General features: G+C 36.3%; 1 protein-coding gene across 4 annotated transcripts in view; it reads right to left on the reverse strand.

Annotated features, from left to right (window-relative positions):
- Positions 1-24,723, reverse strand: part of USH2A (usherin) — a 372,227-nt gene that overhangs the window by 261,489 nt on the left and 86,015 nt on the right. For all 4 annotated transcript variants that reach the window (XM_062605800.1, XM_062605798.1, XM_062605802.1 and 1 more), the window contains exons 17-21: positions 23,492-23,986; positions 21,015-21,287; positions 19,340-19,497; positions 17,964-18,108; positions 8,493-8,723 (exon numbers count right to left, since the gene is read on the reverse strand). In XM_062605800.1, the coding sequence (XP_062461784.1) occupies positions 8,493-8,723; positions 17,964-18,108; positions 19,340-19,497; positions 21,015-21,287; positions 23,492-23,986 (1,302 nt within the window). The remainder of the gene's footprint in view (positions 1-8,492; positions 8,724-17,963; positions 18,109-19,339; positions 19,498-21,014; positions 21,288-23,491; positions 23,987-24,723) is intronic.

Genomic DNA, 24,723 nt, shown 5'->3' on the forward strand with positions numbered 1-24,723 from the left:
CAATCTTAATTTTTCCCGTATGTACTAGTACAGCCTTTTTTTTTTTTCCAAATTACCACAGTCTAAACCTGAATGATATTTTTGTCATAATGGAATTATTCAGTCTATGATCTGATTGATTTTAGACCTTAAATACTGAATCATTAAGATTCGTGTGTTAAACACTTAAATTTTTAATCCTTTAATTTCTCTATTCTGCCAGTAGTTGATAAGGACAGTCATACTTCAAAAAGGTCTTAATTTCACCTCCCTGAAAATCAGTTAGAAGGTGAAAAGCTTCCTTATATTATTATTATGAAAATTTCCTGATCAAGTTCACAATGCAATCATAATCAATGCATGACACTTCACACACTTTTAGTCAATACATAATTCAGTAGTTACATACAGGAAAGAATTTGTATCTTTAAAAGCAGAAATAATGTAAAGGCTCTGTACGAGTCAAATTTAATGTCTTCCAGGGATGGGACAGCCACAGCTCCTCTGGGCAACCTGTGACGATGTCTCATCACCTTCACAGCAAAGAATTTCTTCTTAATGTCTAACGTAACTCTCCCCTCTGTCAGATTAAACCATTCTGCCTTGTCTTGTACTTACAGGTCTTTGTAAAAACTTCCTCTCCAGATTTCCTGTAGGCCCCTTGAGGCACTGGAAGCTGCTCTAAGGTCTCCCTTAAGACTTCTCCAGGCTGAATAAACCCAGCTCACTCAGCCTGTCTCCATAGGAGAGGTGCTCCAGTTAAAAAATGGCATGGATTGTATAAAATAATCCATGTCCCATTTCTAAAGATGTGAACTGAAATCTTCCATTGGCAGCTTGATATAAAAACAGGAAAGCTACTGCTTTTACAACTTCCACAGCTGGGACTACTACATGCTCTGAACATTTCCATGCACAAGCAGAAAAATATTATTTTTAACCATGCAGCACAGAATGTCACACAACACTGGCAAAACTGGACTTTGGCACTAAAGCCAAGGAGATGCAAAAAAAATTACAATTGCATGCCAAAGCTTGTGCTGCACAGCTGGTCTATTAAAGTGCAAGAGGCAATTATGAAAAATAATAAAGAAGGGGGGGAAGTTGTATTCCGCCCCCCCCCCCCCATATATGGCTACAAGGAATCTTTTCTACAATTAAAAAAAAAATCAGAAAAGTAGATACCTGATATTGATAGAAAGTATTTCAATGCCTAATAGAATCAGCTCATCTTAGTGAAAGTAATACCCCTGTAACAGTGACAAGGTCAGTATCAGCTCGGCTTATTTGCTGCCTAAGTCCCTGTTGTGCATGTTCAAAAATGTTTTAAGTTGTTTTGTTCATAAAGCAGCACAGTTGACTTTGTTGTGCTGGATCACTCCTTTCTCTCTATATACAGCTCTCTGTTGCTTCCTATCTTTAGGCTTCTTGGGATTCAGAAGGAAGGAAGAAAGGAACGTGCTTTTCAAGATGAAACTGTGAATTCATTTTAAGTAGTAGGACAAAATTCTACCTAAAATGTCTGTGCAAACAGATCTCAGGTAGAAAAAAAAAGGATGATTCCTTCATGTTGAAGCCAGCCACTTGACAGTGGCATAGAAGATCTTTATCTTTCTTTCACAGAAGATAAAGACATGGGTTCAAATTGTTCTTTTGTGATGACAAGAGGAGAAAATGTAAGAAGTCAGCATAAAAATTAAAAGAATTCCTAAGAAGCCCTGTGGCAACAATCTAGACAGAAAGGACACAATAAAAAAAGAGCTGTCCAAGAGCTCTTTAGGATATGATTTAATGAAAATTAGTGGCGCTAACCAAAGTTCCATGAGATAAAGTGTGTTCTCCAAGTCAGCTAAACAAATGCGCTCTTTTCCTTTCTCTGTCAGTATTAGAAAGCTTGGCAGAATCAAAGAATCAGAATCAAAGAATTTCTTTTGCAACAGTTTTGTCCTCAGAAAATCTTGTTTACCTTCTTAGGTTACTTCTCAAGTGTAAGAAAATAAAGAATGATTCTTAAAAAGCCATGTAATAGAAAAAAATTACCAGCAGGGAGAAAAAGAATACATAAAGCCTAACTAAGCAAAAGGTCAGATTTCTTTCCTGTTCCAGTTCTCTTCATCTTTTTAGGGTAAGGCTGAAGCAAACAAATTTAATAGCATTTGCTGTAAAGTTGTGCATATAGATTAGAGAAACTACAGACACATTAAGAGGCAATTGACACAAGTTCAAATACAGAAACTTTTGTATAGCTATAAGGAGAAAAAGATTACTAAAAGGCTGGTCAGACTGGAAACTGGAGCAGTAACTGGAAATATACTTGACTACATATGAAGATAAAACTCAAGTAGACAAAGGCCTAAACAGATCTAGCTGGACTCGGTATGAGCAGAAGGTGGGACTAGGTGACTTCTCTTCCAAACTAAAATATTATTCTGATGTGAATGATGAAACCTCATTTCTAACCATCTCAAACCTTACGCACAGTCATAAAAAGAAATTCTGGAAAATACGTAGAAGAGAAAAAATAAAACAGAAGCAGAACTTGCTCAACTCATGCAACCTTCCCTCTGTAGAAAAACTGTCAATCAGAACTCTACATGAAGTTCCCAACAAAAAAAAAGGTAGCTCACTCCTTCTAAAAGTTATTTGTTGAAATGATCAGTTTTCCTTAGTTTCACTGGGTTAATCTGAGCTCATATAGGACATATGTTTGGAAAACATTCTTGGAGATCACAAAATCAATCCACTTATTCCAAAGTAGAATCAATTTTACCTAGGTTATTCCCGACAAATGCTCATCCAACTAGTCTTTAAAATCTCCAGTGCCAGACTTTTTTTTTTCTCAGAACACTGTATTCCTTTGCTTAACTAGCTTGAATCTTGTGAGAAGACTATCTTGCTATATGTTAAGCCTGTTATGAGTGTATTGCTGCTTTTCCTCACAGTAGACATGGAGAAAAGTTCATTCTCTTCTTTCAAACTACACAGTTTTATATAATTTAACACCATTATCATGTCTCCTGTTAGTCCTTAGTTTTCCAAGCTATGCCATTTTTTTCACATTTCCTCTTACTTTATTTTTAGACCTCCAGTCATGCTCATTTTCTTGGTATCTGATAGTAATGCATTCCATAAATTTTTGTTGGGATGCCTGGGAAAGGCCTGCTTATTTGGTTCCATAGGCTAATGAAAATATTTGTGCCTTCTATCAACTAAATGTTTGCTCATACGGAGTAGAATTTGTCTTACGTTACTGCAAAGAGAGTTCACTATGATGAAGATCTATGGGAAGATCCAACACAGAATGACCACAGCACTTCTGCTCAAAACAGATGTAGACGACGCCTGTGCAGTGTTCCACGGCAAACTCATTAAGAAACAGCATTACGGGAAAGATTCTCCACTCTGAGAAATATGTGTGTATCTGAGTCAGAAATTGGCAGTAAAAACACTAGCACAGATAGTTGTTTTTTTTTTAAAGTACACATTTTTAAGATGACTCTAAAATGTCATTGTAAAAACACTTGTAAAGCTGAATATATGATCATCTTACCTCATACAGTTATTGCCTAATTATTATATAGCTGAATTCACATAATGTAGAGGCTGGCAAAGATTCCAGGCAAGACTCACTTATATTTCAGTGTAGTATCTTATTTCAGAAAACTTGGATTCAAAGCAAGGCCAAACACACAAGTTGCTCCAGAGTGGGCTGCATTTTGATCAATATTACATGAATAATTTTCTTTCAAACAAGTAGCATCCAAGAAGAAGCATGTCAAAATAGTAATAGCTAATTCAACCAATTTGAAAATGTCACAAAGAATCTTTCATCCACCTGAAAAAAATTATTATTTTATCACTTAGTAAAGGCCTCCCTTCTCAGATGGGACATCAAGCTCAAATTGTATTTTAAACAATACATAAAGCATGCATGGAGGATTTGTTTTGCTCCACTTTACATAACTAACATGCATATTATTTACAAAACCTACTACAATGCCACAGAATTGTCAATTTTTGTTCAATGATATATTTGAAAAGTAGTTTTATTTTGAGAGGTCAAAAGGCACCTTCCACACAAACATTTTGTTACTCTGCAGTTTCTTTCTTTTGTAGCCATTGAAACATTATAGCTCACTTTCTGCAAAGTGAGCAGTTTTTACATACCCCTACAGATACACTGAGCCTGTGTTCATGGAGCCCAACTAGATCTTCATAGAGTGGCATTAAGGAGCTTTCTTCTTCATTCATGGGTCCAACTGATTGCAGTTATAAAGACTGCATTCTTTATAACAGGCCCTATACCATCAGCTCTGCCACAGACTTTCTGTCTGGCAATGGATCAATCAGAAGAAAGTTTCTAAAAGCAATTTGTGTAACTCATGATCACGTTAGACAACTGAATTGCTGACCTGAACCTCCTAGCTTAGATGTCATCATATCCCAGAGACATTCAGGGTTCAGTTTTCAACTAGTTGCTCTTTGTGTCCAGAAGCTCCCTTTTGAAAGAGTTGAGCATGTATTTGCTAGTAAAACTTAAAAATGAAACTTCCCTTTATCTGTCCTCAGGAGATTGCTCCAGTATACTTACTCCAGGAAGCAAGTAAAACTATTCCACAGCTTTTTTGGCAAGATTTTCTACAAAGTATAAACAGTGGCACTGTTTCTATCTGAAGGCATAGTATCCACAAATATAGTTGGTGAAAACACCGGCATTCTCATGGAGTTATGTTTTCAGAGACAAATGTGATCCCCTACTCTGTAAAACAAAAAGCTAAAGCTGCCTAACCCTTAGGAGGTATTTACAAGTTATGAATCCTGAATATAAGGTAGTGCCTCAAATTAGAACCAAACTTCAGCCTAAGCAGAGCTCGTTTACACAGGTCAGAATTCATACATCAATTTTTGTTTCAACCATTCAGGCACATCAAGTCCTAACCCTCGACCAAGGAGCAAAAAGGAATTGAGGAAAAACTCTATTTTCATAAATATATACGTCAACTTGTTAATATTCTCACACACACATCACCAGTTCAGCATGCCATTTTTCATGGATTTTATTCAGTGATCTTGAAGGATCTCATTTGTAAGCCTTGGTAAACCTCTGCTAGAAAGTACATGAAAACCCTAACTCTCCTGCACAGCAAGCTGTTCTCACCCATTTAGTAGCGGTGAAAGCCAGATTATATGACATCACACCCATTACCTTCTTCCTTAGGCTTTTCTGGACCTAGCCATTAGACTCAGTCATTAAAGAAATAATAATTATAAATTGAATTTTAAAGCTATTCAGACACTTGGCTATTTACACTTCTTTGAACTGCAAGACTGCCTGTCTATACCCTCTATAAAATAGACAGTACTTCTCTTGATCACTAGAGAACCAAAAAGTCAAGCAGAACAGTGTTACTGCAGCATTCTGATTCCAGACCAACAGCCACACCACACAAGCTGAACTGATAAAGCAAACCCACAAGAAATAAATAAATGTAAAATCTTCTAGGCATTTCTAGAGGGTCTTTTAATCATAAAATCTTTGTTAACTAGAATCAGAACTTCTGCTTCCTACTAAATCAGAATGATAGCACTTTTCTGTCTCATGAGGAAGATATGAAGATAAACACCTGCATATCCCAGCCTTCAGAGAGTAATGGGAAATGGATGAGTTCCTTAGCTAAAACAAGAACACTAACAGTTCCTTTGCCTGGTGGTATTTTGATAGATATAATGAATGCTGTTGTATCTAAAAACTTCAAGAGATGTAAATAAGTACAAAAAATCAAGTCTGACTTTTTTGGGAAATGACATTACAGATGCCTAAAACACTTCTTCACAGTTTGAAAAGCTGAGAAGTTGCATGTGGACTGTTCTGGCAGAAACAATCCTGTTCATGACCTGACTTCCTCTCATCTAGTGTGTACTTAGAGCACATATTCCTGCGCAGCTAGAGGTTTTGTTACAGACAGAAGGATGTTGCTTAGTGTAGCCAGTATTTATTGCCTAACTTACTTTTTTTTTTAATAGAAAAAGATGAATTTGGAATATTTTCCAGATAATACCTCTGCCCCTATTACCTGCACCTCAGAGTGTAAGACCAGCCAGAAAGGTAGTGCGGACAACTGCATTTATTAGCAGTGAATAAACTGATCTTTTTCTGTATTAGCAGTGGGAGATCCCAGGCACACTAAGAAGTATCTGTCTGCTGACTGACATATACAAGATGGCACACTTTTGTGTCAAAAATGTACACAGCTGCATGCACACTAAAGCCGTTCCATCTATAAAGCACATTTGCCACCTGCTTGTCTTGAGGGATGGGTAATAAGAGAGGTTCTCAACAATAAAACAAGAGCAGAGTACAGTTAAAGAACGTCTTTCTTCCCTTAAATGCCTTTCTAAGACATCTGTCTTTCTAGACTCTCCTGGATTTGCTATAATTTTCCGTCCATCATGATTTGGAAGAACAACTGATGATCTACTTAGGAAATCCAGATTTATATTTCTCTGAAACTTTACTGAGTTTCCAAGTACCTGAATTTCATATTTTTCAGTACCAAAGCAGGTTGATTTAACCCGTCAGTCATTACCCGCAGATGTCTGGACAAATTGCCTAGTGAGTTTCGGTTCTAGGTCATCTCCAGATATTCAGACTAATAGATGGTCAAAAAGAAAGAACAAAATCCAAAGCAATAATAGATTTATATTTACCTACATGCTTTTATCAGCCATCAGGTTCCAGTATAAAGAGAGCTTTATTTTAACATCTTCTCCCAGCCTGTCTGCCCAAACTGTTTCAGATGACCTCAGCCATCTCGAACAAAGTTTATCCAAGGCCTCTGTTTCAGCTTCTGAAGCATAATCGAACCCCAGACTGAATTGGCACTTGGGTAGATGAGTATTGGGCTAGCTTGGTTACAGGTATCTTAACAATCTTACCAATCCCAGTAGTGCCCTCTTCTCCAGCACTCTTAGACACTTATTATGAGAAGCAGGAAATTTAATGATACTCGTAATTCTTTGCCTGCCTGATTGAAGTATTTAACTATGCCACAGTGATGGAGCTGAATGGAGCTAAAGGGAGAACTGCAGCTCACAATTCCTTTGTTGTTTAGATCATCACAAATGACAACAGAAGAAACACATCAAGGATTTTTTTACTAAATATACAGTAAAGGGTGCAAACTCTGATGTCAGGAAAATCATCAAGCAGTTTGGATGAGGAAAGGAGCCCAGTAGCTGTTCCTATAGATTCCTACACAGAGACAGGTTTTTTAAAGTCAACCAGTGCCAATATTTAGCTAACACATTATCACTTGTTACTATTTGACAATAATTTAAGTAAGCACCTAGGAAGAAAAAAAATGGAAGTGATCTACTTTGTTTTTTTTAAAATCAGATTCACTGAATGATCTTTGGCAAGAAGGTGATTTCTTTGTTTGTTTTTTAAACAAAACCTGAATTTGCACACATATTTACAAATATCAAGATATGTGTGATCACATATTCTGGCCAGAATTATCTGTGGCGACTCTGAAAACAAGAGATGTGAGCTGAGTGCATTTCAAATCTTCAGTGTTCTTCTGCATGTCTACAATGCTGTGTGGTTTTTGCAGCCCTTATCTGTCTTAACAAGCAAAGCTTAGAACCACATTAAGCTGTACTACATTGTGGCATGGCCTTCACACCATGAGTATGCCATCTAATGCTTGCTCTCTCTGTTGCCTAGACTTGCTTAGGATTTCCCCTTGATTTTGTTTTTCTTTCAACCTTCTGATCCGCTATTTCTTCTTTTAAACACTCATAGTTCACGCACACCAATACAACATTTCACTTACAGAAGTCTTCATCGCAAACATGCAACCAAGTCCATTTTCCCAAAAAATATACTGTGTATATCTTTGTTTTATCCCAGAAATGAAGACCTCGGCAAATGATGAGAATCACAAAACAGGATAATCACTCTGCTTTGATCTGAAAAACTCCTACTTCAAAATTAACTAACTAATCAAAAGAGAGAGGAGAGAGTATGCAAAGGCCCAGAAACAAAAGACTTCTGTCAGATTGGCAGGCTTTTTCCTTTCCTTGACAAAACAAACAGAACCACAATGAAAATGTTCTGAACATGGAAGAGAGTGCTTTTTGGGTGTATACAACCTCAGGAATCCTCAAAAAGATACCAAAGAAAACATGCCTTAGTATTCACAGCAAATTAATCAAAAAGTTGTTATCCCAAAAGAATTAATAAAATCCACCTCATATTTAAGAGTCAAGTATGCAGCAACATTCACCATCATGTACATCTCTGTCCAAAGGCAAGGGAATACAAATCCCACATGTCCAATAACATTTTTCACAGGCTTTTTGAGAATCAAAATAGCTCATACATCACCAACAATCACATGCTCATAAATTATAAACTACTGATTTTACCATGAAAATTATACAGAAGATGAATGGTAAAACAAATGCAGAGTACAACTGCTATATTTTTTAAGTCATTTAAACTCATTTACCTGTAAAATAAGTATTAGCAGGGAGAGTGGAACTGGCAAATCTGTAATATCCATTTCCTGGGAAACGGATCCCTTTCATTACTTCTGCACTCCATGTAGCTAAAGATGCATCCATCCTTTCCACCTGGTAGACAGGAGAAGGCCCATTAAGTTCTTCAGGTTCATTCCAGTTTATCTTCACCATTGTGCTATTTATTCCTTCAACACGAGGAGCACTTAGTTTTCTTGGAGCTATGCACAAAAAGAAAAAAAAGAAAAACACAATTATCTAGATATCATTGTCCAGAATACTTGGAAAATTATTTAGTCACATATTTTTTGCAAAACATCCTGCTTCAGTTGCTGATCATCTGAAGAATAAAGGCAGATACCACTGAAGTTTAATCAGGGGGAAAACAAAACAAAACACCCTAACATTCTTAATAAGAATTTACTTGTAATTCCACAAGAAATACCTTATTTGTTTCTTCAGGCTTTGGATAAAGGTCTCTAGTACTATATCTAAAATATTCCTTTTTTTCCGTAACCCTTAAGAATCTGAGTCACCAACTTCATCAAAAGTATATTCCTTCCTTGCTTAGCCTCTCATGTCATTTTCACTGTATGCATGTATGTGTACGACTTTCAGCAGTGGACTTGAATGAAAGACCAAAGGCAAATCTTAACAGTTAATTAACTCTTATTATATCTCAGCAGTACGGTACATGACAGCGCAAGTTTTCCATCACTAAACTCATCCTCATCAACAGAAGCAGAACAGCTAACTGTCCACAATACTGGATGCCCACCAGGTTGCTTTCCTCATGGTGTGCACACAAGGCATTAGCGTATGTTCAGATAATTATTCAGATCAAGAAAACAGTCACCTCTAACTTTTTTCCACCAACACTGGTGCACAGTAAGACTCCATACAAGGTTGCTTCCACGAAGGTATCGGCGTTGATAGTTTTATGTTATTACAATGAAACTCCCACCATTAAAACCAACACTTTGACATTCTTTTAAACATTCTGATGACCTTTGTCAATCTATAGCTGAGTTTTGAATAAAAGTTTATTTAAAATACCATGCAGTAAACCACAGAAGAGCAGCATGACTTGTTTGGGTAATGGCATGATGGCCATACAAGTGGGAAAAAAATGGACAATCAGTGAAACAAGAGAAGACATTGCCTGATGAAGTACAAGAAGATTCTAGTACCTATAGAATCTATATTCATCTTATCCTGCTTTTTTTTTTTATTTCCCCTTCTTTCCCTGATAAAAAAGGATTTAACAGAAACTTTGTACCCAGGAAGTGAAACACATTGACAACTTGTAGAAATTACTTGTTCCCATAATGACACAGCAAAGAGCAATAAATGCCTTTCTACAATAATAAAACCTCTATTAAAATACAGGCCTTCAAAATCTGACATATTACTCCACAGCACAGCATTGTATGTAGCTCGAATTCCTTAGAAAAGGAGAAATGGGTTCATTTTGAATGAATTAATAATGCACTTTTAAACATTTTTGCATCTCCAATATTATTAGCATGGTTTTATTTTTTACTATTTGTCTGTAGCATGTTACTTTTTTTTTTTTTTTTTCTCCTCTCTTCACTTTTCTTGCCCCTTCCTAACTTGGTAAAATATTCTTCTTGTAGAAAGCAGGGAGTGGGAGGACTGGGAAACTGCCAATGGCACAAACGCACTCTAAATTCCTGCTTACGCATCATTTATGACTTCACAATCTAATCAGTATCTCACAGTATGGTAGAAATTTACCGTGTCAAAATTGAAGCAATGTCACATGAGGTCACAAGCTTTCCTCCACATGTAGGGCATAGCACTAATGAATTGTAGTATTATTGCACTAGAAAACATGGCTTAACAATCAAAACTTCACCTTTGAGCGAACAAGCACACCTGGCATTTTAAATGCAAACAGAAGAGGTTGAGCCCTCCAGTTTAGCTTACTGCTGGTAAAACAGAAATGTTAAAATTTATTAGTTCTGAAAGGCATACAGGTAACTAACAGTCATGACAATAACTATATCTTCCTTTAAAGTTTAGTATTAATAAATGGCAGTTACTTGGACCACAATTATTGCATCTCTGATATCCAAATCTGAAGCTTTTATGGGGCTTATGCAATTAACTACTTAAATGCATCGTAACACTTGCTTCCATGACAGGGACATATTGATTTTTTAATCATTTTCAAGTCTCCTCTAGCACAAATAAATGTACTACAGTTACTGTTAATGCACTGTGTATACGCATTAAACACTGGCATGACACAATTTATTATTTTGTGATATATGGAACAGAAGCCTACCCTTTCAGAAAGTAACATCCTTGCTGTAACAGTAGTATTTAAACTACAGTCTCGTTGATGCTTGAGAATTCTTGATCATCAAGACAACAGAAGACTGTACATAATAGGTTGCGCAAGTAAGACAGAAAACAAAACAAAACTGAAAACCAAACTCTGCACAGGAACAGACAGGATTGAAAATAAATCTGTGGTACCAGCCCAGCAGGGTACTAAATGCTGAAATTAAAAATATTCAAGACTAAAAAATACGGTATATATTTTCCTAAAGGTGTCACTGTGGTACCTGTAGCTACTTTCTGAATGATGAATCGACTAATTTTATCTTTTTAATTTTTTTTAGTCATGTTCTGTTAAGACACATCTGTCAAAACAATGAGCATACTATATTTTAGTGAATTCAAAGTCACATTTTGTGTATTTTAATTATGTAGCTTTAATGTCTTGCTATATAATACGTATTTAATATATTATAAAGCTAAAACAGTATTTAAAAGCCCATGATTGCTGCATACCATTGTGTAGCAGAGGGCACAAAAAAGACCAATAAAGACAGATGGTCCATACAACTTATGCTGAAGTCATATATCTAAATATAGATGTTGCTACACAGGTCATTACAAATAAGCCTTTCCCATGTGTTTATGCACACACATGTACACAAAAATGAAGTTGGTAAGTAAAGAGCAGTTAATTTTGTTTTGTTTGAAATAATATCATTTTAGTTTTAGGCTCAAAGGCAGATGCCAGCATTTTACTCTGAACAGATGGTAATTCCATCTAATAGTGCATCTCTGTATTAGTAAGGTCTGCTGTGTATACAAACAGTAATAAACACTAGGTAAGGATCAAAATAAATTTTAATTGTTGACATTAAATTCTGGCAGGTGCAGTTCTAAGGATACAATACTCCTTTCTCAAGTCTTGTCAGGTTTACTAATACAACTGCTAAAGCTTTCCCATACTCTGCCAGATTCTTGTCCCAGGAATAACATGTTTACACTGTGGCTAAATTTAACAGGCTTACATACATCTGAATAACTACTGCTCAGCATACTGTAGGTAGGTATTTGTCCAGCCTTCCGTAGAAGCCTTCAATTAGCCATTCTGAATAGTTCAGGAAGCTAACAGTAACAAAAAGTATACAGTTCATTATTGTTCAGTCAAATTCAAAATGCATACGTACAAATTAAAACGGAAGAATGTGGCAAATTCCAGAACAAAACTTAACTTTTTTACATCTTACCTTGCAGGTAAATATCTTGCCTCACTACTGGTACCATCCCTTTCTTTTTTCCTACAAGTTACTAGTCCAAAGGACCATGAGGTTGCCATAGCATTTCTGGTATGATCTTTTCTTTCTCTGCATTTCACAGTAGTACCAGTCATTTCAACAGTAAATGAGTCAAGAAATAAAATTTTCTGACAATATTTTGGCTTTCTAGAAGAAATCCATTTCAGACTCTTCCCCAAGAAAGAAATAAACCCACCCATATTGGATATCAAAAGAAAATTTAGTAACATGGCTGTGTTACAATCATATTTCTTTAGAAATAGATGTAATACACGCATTTTTAAAAAATCATGAAAAATATATTGCTTCCACCATATGGGACAACCAACGACTCACCACCCGATTTAAGATGCAGCATATTGAGCTGACCATATGTTACAGTGCTGTTGAATGGCTGAGTGATTCATGCCCGTCACATTCTAGTATATCAATTAAAGCTCCTTGAAGTCTGCATGATTTGTGTCTCTGTTATTAAACCCTGCTAATTCATCCCACTTACACATCTGTTATAAATCTCTAGGAGTGCTGCATGATTCATGGCAATCTGTGAGCATGGTACAGCAAATTCTTCTCCTTGTAATTAACAGTAAATTGTTTTACTGCCATGCAATGAATTTTTCAGTTATATTGCAAATGAACTCCTAAATGCACGATTCTTTCTGAAGAACTGACTTATATTATTAGGCAATTAAAAAGTATTGCTTTGAACCAAAAGCTTTTAATCAAGAGGAATGCAACTTAAACATAGCTTAAAAACCTTGCAAATTTGACACAGAGAGAAAAGAACAAACAGCTATTTTCTGAAGTAGAATATGTGATTGGTAGGGGTAGAAGAAACAAATAACTTTCGAGTCTCTATTAATTTCCTGAAACTCAAAGAGCAGTTTAAATACAGCTTGAACACTTGGCAAGACAAGTTTAAGCAGATACTATTTATCTCACAAGTTACTTAAGTCATCTGTCATTATGAAATTTCTCAAATTACTTTACATTTTCCTAATTGTAAAACAGCGTCTTTATTCTTGAAATAAATAATTGGATAATTAGCCAAGCTGAATCATCAGAGGATTCCAATGCTGCTCAAGTGTTCTTGTCAAAGGTGAAGCAAATTCATTTCAGCTTTGCCTCAGCTCTCTGAAGAAGCTTTGATTTTTTTTCCCTGCTACATTCTTGGCAGCAGCCTCAAATTCATGAGTCCATACATCAAGTCAGTAGTTTAACAACAAATGAAATTAAATTCAAAGAAGGGAAACTAATTGAAGGACAGCAACAAAAGTGTTTGGTAATGTGCTTTTTAATATGGTATGCCACATTTGCATGATAATTTTTCCTTTTAGCATGGAGCAGAAAGTGACTAGCTTAATGAGGGATTATTCAAGACAGGAATGAACAAAATGCATTCATAACTAAGAACAAAGATTGTATTACGAAACGGAAACAGGCAACTGCCGAGAAGTAACTGGATGATTGGTTTATGCATTATGAATAAAAAGGTAGAAAAATATTTATATTAGTATTCACTAATGACTATATATATACAAGATTGTTGTAATTAAAATTATAAATTAACATATTAAGAGTGCTTGTTTAATCACTTTGGGTCTTATTCACAATGAAGAGATTTATGTACATGCATGGAAAACAATCTGTGTTTCCAGGCCAGCAGCAAATGGCCCTCTTATTCCTCTTCTGTAACAAAGGAAAATATACATTACTTCCTACCTGTTTAATGGGTATCTGAGATTTTAAAATTGAGGCATAGCATTTTGTAGAAAAGCGCTCTATGACAGACTTAAACAAATTCTGTATTGCCATGACAAATGGATTGAGGCTTTTGCAAAAGGCTTGCACTGGACCTTACTTGTGAATGGAAAAAATGGACAAATTACTCAGATTAAAAGGGAAATGAAAAAGAAAATGATATCAAGGAGTATAAGACAGCCCAGAAAGCCCATCAACATCATTACCCCAGCAAACCCAGAAGCAACTCCAAAGTCACCAATACAACTGCTTGAGAAGTCTGCCAAGAAGCCAGATGCAGCTGGTGATGGAAGAGTATCTTCTACAAATTAGCTTCTGAACTCTGTAATTGCCATCAAAACCAAAGGATCAGGAATACAACGTGCTGGGGTACATGGCAGCAATCACAAAGCCATACTTTCATGTGTCTTAAAAAATGTTTTTAAATTAAGTTTAAAAAAAAATTAGATGGGCAAAAATGAACTTAATTATAAGAAATCAGCTCAGTCGCACAGTAAGTAATGAAACAGAGCTGTAGAGATTTTTTAAGGCACCATTAGACTATCTGATTTGAGAGAGGTAGTATAGGTAACTATACAAATCTAAGCGCACATGTGGCTAATTCCATCCTGCTGCAATGTCAGAAATTGCTGGGAACACATTTCTCTGCCTGACTGAAAAATTTGGAAAACATGTATGTTTTGTCTTGAGAGGTGCTGCAAAAAAAAAAATGCAAGTAATTCATAATTTAATGCAAACACATTGTCACAAAAATATCACTTTTAAGAGGCTCGGTCTTTCACTGGTACCATCAGGTATAGCTCTGTAGATCCAAGGTACCAGCTCAGAATCCTACATGAGATAAAACCACAGAGCAAAAAGCACTTTGGAAAATAAAACCAATAGCCTAGGACCTTATTAGAAGGACAGGCTGAATGCCATTCTCAAAAATATACAGGAATTTGAACGCAGCAGAACCTGGAGAAAGGGATAAAGTAAAATGTTCTCTAGGTGTTGAGGTGAAAAAGATATTTACTGTCCAGAATTGCTTTCAGTTACACACATGCAGTTCCATTTGATGATCATGGGATAGCAAAGACACACAAAAAAAATCAAACTCAAATTGGATTTCCAAGTATTAAAATCTAACTTTTTCCTCATCAGCCAGCCAAGGTTTTCAATTGTATGTGCACAATATTGCAGTGCAAAAAGAGTATTTAAAACACCACAAGAATTGTGGAAAGCACGTCCTCTTAATTTAACATTTAAAACACTGATTAAAAAATTATGAAACAATTGAGTCTTTAAAAAGCCAGCTATTTGTGTATTTGTATCTGAACATACCAAATTGAGGATCTCTTTCTGTCCAGTCCCTTTGAGTAACAGAGATGGGTTAATTCTCTTCTTCCATTACCTTGACATGCTTGCTTTGATCTTTCATCCCAACACTGCATTACCATGTGACATTGATTTCCAACATTCTTTACCATTCCTGGAACTGGTCACACATCAGGCATACCTGTTCAAATTATTGATCAAACCTGTTTTTTTCCTGGTTTCATATGCATTTGTGACAGCTTTTACTGAGCTTTTTTATAAAACAATTCTTAATGATTTTATTTTGTTTGCTTCTCTCCTTACTGGTTTTATTGTCTTCTTTTATTACCATTTAAAACTATCGTGAGTGTATGTATTGGTGAGATAGCACATCCCTGGTATGGATGCCTATACTGGACCAGGTTAGATAGGAGTTCTTTATGTTTGCTTCTGGATTATTTTAAACAATTTTAAGTTATAGTCCAAAACACTTTTCATTGAAAGATCAGCAGACTATTTCTGATGGTTCTGCTTCCTTAGGTCTTATCCCTACATTCTGCGGGTGACTCCAGAAGTCTCTTTTCTTTGTCTTTTAAATCCTTTCTCAAAACCTCTTACTTTCTTCCTCAGCATTTTTGTTTGTAACGATTTCATGCCCTTGTTTCTGCCTTTGTTTTTATTTGCTGTCTTACGCTGTATAAAAAAAACACGTTGCCAAAAAAAAGGATTTATTTTAAAAAGTATCTTTTTTTTCTAGCTAGTCTTCAGATGAGCCTAATGGTTATCAACAAAACTTAAAAATTACTTTGAGTTTTAGTGGCAAATTTTAAAACGCATTTGCAATTCCAATTGCAAATTTGAAGTCATCAAGACATGGCAAATGTAAAGTCATTGAGGTACCCAATCATTTTAAATGCTCCATGTGATAAATCAGTATACTCCACACATGGAAAGTGTGGAGATGGTTTTCCATTATTCTCCTCGGGATGAGAGGAGAGATACTAGTCTAAATTTAGTATAACCTTTAGCTCAACGTGGAACACAATTCAAAGCTCCTGGACTGCGTTATGATGCAAGGAGCACATTTCAGTCAAGACTTCCACCAAAAAGTTCCTTTTGCCAGGGCATGCAGGAGGACTGGCATCCAGCCAGGGAGGCTCTCTCTGTGCCAGGGAGACATTCCTTCACGAAACAGAACTCAACAGTCCTAGAAAGGCAAATTTAATTTCATTTTGTGCCATTTAATGACAAAAAAAGGTTATTAATGGACTAAGACTTAATAATCTATTTTTTCAAATGACACAGACCTGTTTCTCCTAACATTGCTCCAAGTTTGAACTCCCTTTGATCTAAAAGTCACCACCTAAGTAGTGTTTCTTTTAAATTGTGTCTGGAAACACAGTTTTACAGAACTTTACAAAATGGAACACGCACACACACACACGGAAAGATGTAAATTATTAAACACTTTTCTTCAGAAATGGAAAATGTGAATGGTGGAATACAAAGTCGCATGCAAAATTTATGTGGTTTACCCTTTAGTTTGTCAGAATTCAAGACATTGCATTAACATGCTTTAAAAACATAAAAGGAACCCACTACAGGACTGATCCTTTGCTTTCAAGGCTTTACAACAGTAAGCAGAAAAATGCTACACTGTGAGACAAGTAATAAATTGGGCTGTTATTCTATTTTGCATTCTCTTGTCTTCTCTAATGTGATAGGTCTCTAAGTATTAACACAACCAGGGAGGAGATGGTCATAAACAAGCTGTCATGCATAACCAAGCTATTGTTTCTGAGTCTTTTAATACATGTATAAATGCAAAGTTGGATCATTTGTAGTAATAACATGTGCATTTAGGCCATATTTGTTTCCATGGTTATCAGGACAGACTGGAATGCTCTTCCTTGCACAGCTGCGTGGTATCGATAAAGTCATGCTCATACAAGTAGGAGGCTGTGTAGAGTGAAACTTCAAGTAACAGCAGCATAAGGAAACAAAATAAGTTTTGAAATCAGCAGTTCAGCAAGAGAGAAGACTGACAGAACAATCTTTGCTCACTGAAACACAAGACAATATGATGGAATCAAGGAACAAATCATCTATGACAAATGGATAGGCAATTAAATAGATGAAGAAGAGAGGACAGACTAGAGGTATTATTTCAAAAGCTTAAATTCCACTTCAGTTCATGTATGTAAAGCTTCCTATTTACTTGTTTTGGGCAACTCCTCATTCCCTATCTGGAAGCTCCTACATCTTTTCACTGATTACACAGAGTAGCTTTGATGGAATTCAGACAACTCAAATACAGACCTGGGAGCCTAGGAAAACATTCTGCACTGAAGAAACTTTCAGATTTTTTCCTACAGGAGACCAAACTACATAAAAAAAGGTAATTTCAAAGATCATCATCACAACATCCATATGACAAGGCCATTAATTGCTTAACTAAAAATGCTAATATCGTGAAAATAATTGATGTGTTTTAAAGCCTATACAAAGGAAACCACAATGTTAAGTCATCAGCTCTCAGCAAGTGACAAAAACACACATATACATAACCTGCAATTGAGAGAGCAGTACACAAATTCTATTGCTATAATAGCATACCTTCAATTTTCATTTAAAACATTTTGGTTTTAACCTGTCAAGATAAATAAATAATAATTATGCAAGTCACTTTGTATTAATACAACACCTACCCCTGTCACTGCACATCAAACTAAGATCATCTTAATGATATTACTTAGTAAACTGTGTGGCAGTTTTGCACTTTGGTGCAGATTGTTTCCTTACCAGCTGCTAAGGTTTGCCCCATGCCTGGCTCACTGGCTACACAACCAACTTGATTGCAGAGAGTAACAGTAAAGTTGTATGTCCTGTAAGGTTTTAATCCCATCACTACATAGGATAGCTCATGAGCCTCAGCTACATGCAACACCTACAAAGCAAACAGATTGGAAGACAACAGCTGGTTAATAATATTTTTATCCCTATTATTTGATGACATGTTAACTAATAAGAAACTTTGAATTTGCAGATTGCTTCATTTGGATGTGAAAAAGCCTGCAAAGACCAGTTGAGGGAGATGATTATTTGGGAGAATCTGAACAAGCTAGGATTTAGGTGATAATACTTCCCACCACACTGTTTAATGAGGTAATAAGATAGTTCCTGAGTGGATAAATGAGGAAACAAAGTTATTACCTCATAAAACTGCATGGTGGTACAGCTATCACTACAAACAGCACAGCTACAATCCAGATGACAAAAACGACACTATTAAGTGGTGAAATCTGACCACCATTGAATGAGTGATACGATTAGCAGGCATTAGAAGGAAGGAGAATAACTGATACTTACAGACATTTGAAGCTATCAGAGAGTGGAACTGAATAAACTGTTGTATTTTAGATACCTTCTTTATCAGTTGTTTATTTAAATGAAAAAATCTTGCAAGCCTGTGACCAGAAGCAATTTACATTTATTTGTTGTTACAACAGCCCCAGGAGCAATAGTATCCCCACTTGACAGACAAATAAACTGAGGCCCATCTGTGGTACTACTGAAAGACAAATTCATCTCTGAAACAAGAAATACAGTACCAGATCCACTCCCACATTCTGAATACCTATCATGTTTCTTGGCTAATTCCTAAGCTTTGAGCTTGCTACTATTACCATGGTATTTGTTTGCCAAACCCAGTCACCAGAAAACTACAACTGTATTTTAGTTACGTATTTAGACTTTATAAAGTTGGTTTCCCCACTTCAAAGACTTGTCCATTATCCAGGAAGCCAGGCAGGCACCTTCTTAATGAAAATGTAGATTCCTACAATACAACATGGCTTTAAGCATATCAGCAAACATAGCAATAATACAGAATGTGAACATGAAAAGATCAAGGCAGTTTAAATGTTGCTTGATCTCATCCTCATAATTTTGAATCTCACTCACTATTGCAAACAAGCCAACTCAGGAATACAATTTAACACCCAAAATGAATGTATAAAATTAGAGAACACTCCGGATAAACTGATAGGTGAAAAAATTAGATCAGAGGATACACAGCAAATCAGGGAAACAATTCATCACAACATCAAGAAGGACATCAGGCTTTATCAATTTACTATTACCAGTTAGGAAAATCTTAATGTAACTAACAAGAATACCTGAGAAAATGGCGGCAAGAATCTTTGTTCAGTCATCAAGTTGATGCTGTATCCCATCACTTCTCCTCTTGCTAAATTATCTTCAGGTTTTTCCCATGACACATTGAGGGAATATGGTGAAAGAGGGAACACTGATGGAGATGGCATGAACACTGGGGCTGAAATAAAGTTAATATAGTAAAACTGATAAAAGAAGTGACCAATGTGCATAATGAAAGCTTTCTCATTGTAATTATAAAACACCATTCCTGGAAGTCTTATTTTTTTCTTTAGCTTTCTGTTCAAGTCTAACTGAAATTTTCATCTTTTGATAGCATATAAAAAGTACCTCACCTATCATTCTCCTGTTTTCTACTCTAGCAATCAATGCAGAATAAAACTCTGCTTATGTCTTCAAAGAAATACTAATCAACACTAAAGTCCTAACCCCTGCAGCAGGTAAGAAAGAACAAATGAATGTAAAGGTCTTGAAGAAAAACTTTATGCAACCTGGGAAAAAACTGATAAAAGCAAAAAGCGTTCAATACTTCAGCATCTTAAAAGCAATTTTGTTTGCTAGGCCAGTTTGAAATTAACATGTCTCTCACTTCTTACAAAACAGTTCCCCTGTCTTCCACAGTAAATCTGTAAAAGGATTGTTTGCACTGTAGTTAAATCCCCACCTGATTACTCTGCAATAATAGGATACCAACTCATAGCACTTCTGCTATGTACAAACAACTGCACTAATGGACCTCTTCCCAAATACAATTTAACACTTTTACAACATATAGTATTTAAGCACAGGGAAGCACAAAGACTCATTTTGAAATGGGAATTAGTTTAGCTTGCTGTTTTGCAGGAGCAAGTGACTGAGGGCATGATTTTCAAGCTAACAGCAAGCAAAAGCATCAGTGATAGTAGCAGGGGTCTTTAACTGCAAAACTTAGGCTCTAACAGCCTAAAACCAGCCTTAGATTTCTTATGAAAACATTGACATCAAAAACTGTTCTTTCAAATACATCAAGTGCCAAGCCCTTTTGAAAATCTCAATGAAAAGGTTATAATAAGAGCCACTGAGAACTGGCTAAACTCCAGGGGAAAAACAGTCCTTATTGCGACACTTGACTCCATAGTAGTATATTAAAAGTTTCAAGCAGTATACTCCTGAAAAGGTAACGTGCTCAAGTTATTCCAAAAAACTGCTTTATAATCAAAGCCCCAGTTGAGGAAAATTCATTAGAACCTCCTTTCTGAATATATGTACCTTCTTGGACAACTTTCCTTATTCAAGCCAATTGTTTCTACATTTGTGACAAAATTGACAACCTACAAATTGTGACCAAACCAGTCTTATTTTCATATTTTCTCTTTAAAGAACATATAAATAGCAAGTGGGAAAACAGTCAAGAATTCAAACACTGCTTGGTAGATTTTGCAATCTTGTAGCTTTCATTTAATTAACAGGGATTATTTTCTTCAACAATATGATCTTATGGTAAAACAGAAACTTTTTTTTTTTTTTGCTTAACATACTAAGTTCTGAGATAATCTGACCTATCTTTAGTTTAAAACTGAGAATTTGACCTTATTTGAATCATCATCAGACACATTTTATTGAAAAGAAAAAAAAAAGAATGCATTCTAGTTTAGTTTTTCCTTTTATTTGTACCAAACAAATTAAGCCGAAACTTACCAGCCTCTCCTGTTTGTCCTGATATCCAGTCTGAAGATATGCTACCTGCCATGTTTACTGCTAGCACAGAAAATTCATACTCTGTGAATGGCTCCAGATCAGTGACTGTGGTAGTGGTCTGTGGTGGAGCCAGAGCATTTTCATTAGGAGACTCCATAACTGGTTGAGGACTGAACCATCCACTGCTTTGAAAAATACGGATTTCAAGAGGGAGAAAGTTCCCAGCCGGCTTTAACTTTTTTCTCATGTAAAGTTCGTATCTTATAATTATGCCTAGAGAGAAAAAGTTTACATACTTAAACAATTTCTACTAAAATACCAACACCAGCAGATAAGAATCTATCAATCAACATGGGAGAAAATATAGCATTAGAAGCTTTCCTTATTTCTGCTATTTTGATCCAAATAACTGGCATTTCTTTCATTAAACTATTGCTTTTCCCTTCCATGCAATTTTGTGATTTGAAAACAACTGGCTGGATTACAGGATGAGTTCTATGACCCTCACCCTCAGGACTTAAATTTCAGATCAAATGTTACTGCAAATTGCTGCAGGCCTTTGATTTTGAAAGGGATAATTATTGATTATTTGATAGACAATGTGGATAAGGAATTTTTGAGTAACAATTTAACAGAACATACTACTGGATAGAAGATGTGTCTGTGTCAGTTTTCCATCAACATAAACTTATTACATACACAGGAAGGTCTCACCACTTTGGAAATAAAACAATTTGTATTGTGGTCTGAAGTGATACATGATCTAGGATGGACCATGGAAACAGTTTAGCTGTAGGAGTAGACCACAAGAAAGCTGACTGGAGATTTCCCCAATGGAAATGATAAGAAACATAGCCAGGAGAAAGGTAATTACCATATAACATATATATTTGGGACTATTCATGTACAGAACTGGAGAGGTTGTTTGGGAAGGCCAGGAACTCCAACCAGACCAGACATCAAGAGAACTATGATAATATTGCTTAAATCTGCCTGTGATGGCAATTACATGCACATGTCTGTGGGGTAAACTATAAAGAATATGTGCTACAGCAAATATCGTGACCTGCATGGTAGGAACTGCCCCCCTAAATACATAAAGGCACTCTCATGCAGGCATTCTTCCTGCCTGATCTGGTAATAGCTGGCAAATGAGGTGTTCAAGAGAAAGCTGAACTCCCCATAAACAGATGCCCATTCTGTGAGCAGATCAAAATGTTTGTTTTCGCATGCACAAATATCTCTGCATGTAAGCAGAAGTTCCCAAAACTCAACTGCACATATACTGAAAGATAAAGTGTTTACCAGTCAAATCTGTGGCATCACAAAGGTATCCTACAACAGCTGTGATCTTATTTTCAAAACCCTAAAATATTATTACACAAGTTAGACCAGCAAATCTTGGCAATCGCCTAATCTCTTAACAAAGTTATACTGGTAACAGAATTAGTTACCACACATGACGGATGGTTTTAAAACCAGACTTCTCTGCTAATTCTTAGAGGCGGTTTTTTGCATAACTGTTATCTGCTTATTTATTCTTTCTCAGATAATATTACCACATCTGTCTGAACTAGGCAATCTGGCAAATTAGGAAAAAATTAATTTTTCTGTAAAGGTTTTATTATAAATGTGATTTTTGCTGCAGCAGATGCCACTAAGGTTGTGCTGGTTTTGGCTGGGGTAAAGATCATTTTCTTCATTGTAGCTAGTACAGGGTTGTGGTTTGTTTGGATTTGTGCTAGAAACGGTATCACAAGGATGTTTTAGTTACTGCTGAGCAGCACTTACAGAGGGTCAAGGCCTTTTCTGCTTCTTACACCACCCTACCAGCAAGTAAGCTGGGTTGCACAAGGAGTTACGAGGGGACAGAGCTGGGATAGCTGACCCCAACTGACCCAAGGGATATCCCACACCATATGGTGTCATGCTAAGCATATAAAGCTGGGGAAAGGAGGAAGAGGGGGCTTTTGGAGTGATGATGGTGTTTGTCTTCCTAAGTAACCGCTACATGTGATGGAGCCCTGATTTCCTGGACGTGGCCCAGTATCTGCCTAACCATGGGAAATGGTGAATGAATTCTTTGTTTTGCTTTGCTTGCATGTGCAGCTTTTGCTTTACCGGTTAAACTGTCTTTATTTCAACCCAGAGGTTTTCTTACTTTTACCCTTCTGAATCTCTCCCCCACCCCACTGGGGTGGGGTATGAGTGAGCAGCTGGGTGGTGTTTAGTTGCCAGCTGGGGTTAAACATGACAAAGAGCTAAATCCTGGACCAAACACAGTCAGTTGGAGTTCTGGATGCCAAACAAACAAAACAGACTCTGAGGATATATTTAGTGGCAGACAGGCAAAAAAGGCAATGCCTCACTTCATTCACAGTTGATGTCACATGGATAAGGAGATCCTAATCAGATTTGAGAAAATGCTCATTTTTCTTTGCAAAAATCTTTGACTTACGGAAGTAAATACATCTTACCATTTGGTTTCTCAGGTGGTGACCATTCCACAGCCAGTTCTGTAGAGCTGATGGTTTCTACCAGTGGGGGGTGTAGCCCTTCTGGAGGAGCTTGTGCAGTAATTACTGTTACTGGCTGGCTCTTTAAGCAGCCTCCACTAGTACAAGCTTGCACAGAAAAGACATACTTTGTAAATGGAATGAGATTCCCAATAATTGCTGAAGTTTCTAAGCCTTCATACTGACCGCAAGGTTGGAGATCAACAAATCCAGTACATGTCAAAATGTATTTCTCTATGGGCCCAGAGGAATTGGAGAGGCTTGTCCAGTGAAGTAAAACAGAGCGGTCATTAACAGGAAAGAAGGGATTTAAATGCAAGGTTCCCACAGGTATCCCAGATTTTGTTCTGTATGTCACTGAGACACTTCTTGTAAAACCATGAACATTGTTGACGTGGATGTAATAAGAATAGAAGGTGTATGGAGACAACATGGTATCAGTGAAGGTCTGAACACCTAAAGCAAACAGGAGAGAAGAAAATTGTATGAGTAACACATTAAAAATAATCCTAATACGCATACCTATATGCATATCTAATATGCAGCCCTAGCCCTAAACCAAGAAGTAAGCTATGTCTCCTTGCATAAAATCACAGAATGGTTAGGGTTGGAAAGACCTTAAGATCATCTAGTTCTATGATCTTCTTGAGATCATTATGAACATAGTAACTTCTCAATTCTTCTTTTTTTTTTTAAACAGGGAAGCTCCCCACCCTTTTTCCATTTATTATCTTCCACAGCATATTGGCATCACTAAAAAAATTATTTTTCCACTGAATTTCTCCTAGTTCATGCTTCAATCATGAGCAAGATTAATACAATCATCCTCTTATTCCTCTCTTGAAATAATTCTTTCAAATGTAAATCACCATCAGCTTAGAGGGTCTGATTTAAAAAAAATCGAACAAAATCATTCTGACAGGTTTTGTATCTTTGTTTTTTATTCATTTTGTACTGTAAGACCAAATATTTCATCTTTCTGTGCTTTCACTTCTAAAATGGTGCTTAATAGTTCATTTTAAAGCATCTGATCTTGGACAAAATATGAAATAATTATTAAAAATGTATATCCAAGGTTTACTTTACCTTCCTCACCCCCTACTTTCCATTACTCTAGATAGCTTTGTAGCTATAGCTGCATTGACACAGCTGCCCCGGCTGAAGTGCTTCTGGGCACAAACGTGGGTACCAAA

The sequence above is a fragment of the Pezoporus occidentalis genome, unplaced genomic scaffold, assembly GCF_034315485.1.
Source record: "Pezoporus occidentalis ecotype Australia unplaced genomic scaffold, CSIRO_AGI_Poc_V1 ctg93, whole genome shotgun sequence".
NCBI lineage: Eukaryota > Metazoa > Chordata > Aves > Psittaciformes > Psittacidae > Pezoporus > Pezoporus occidentalis.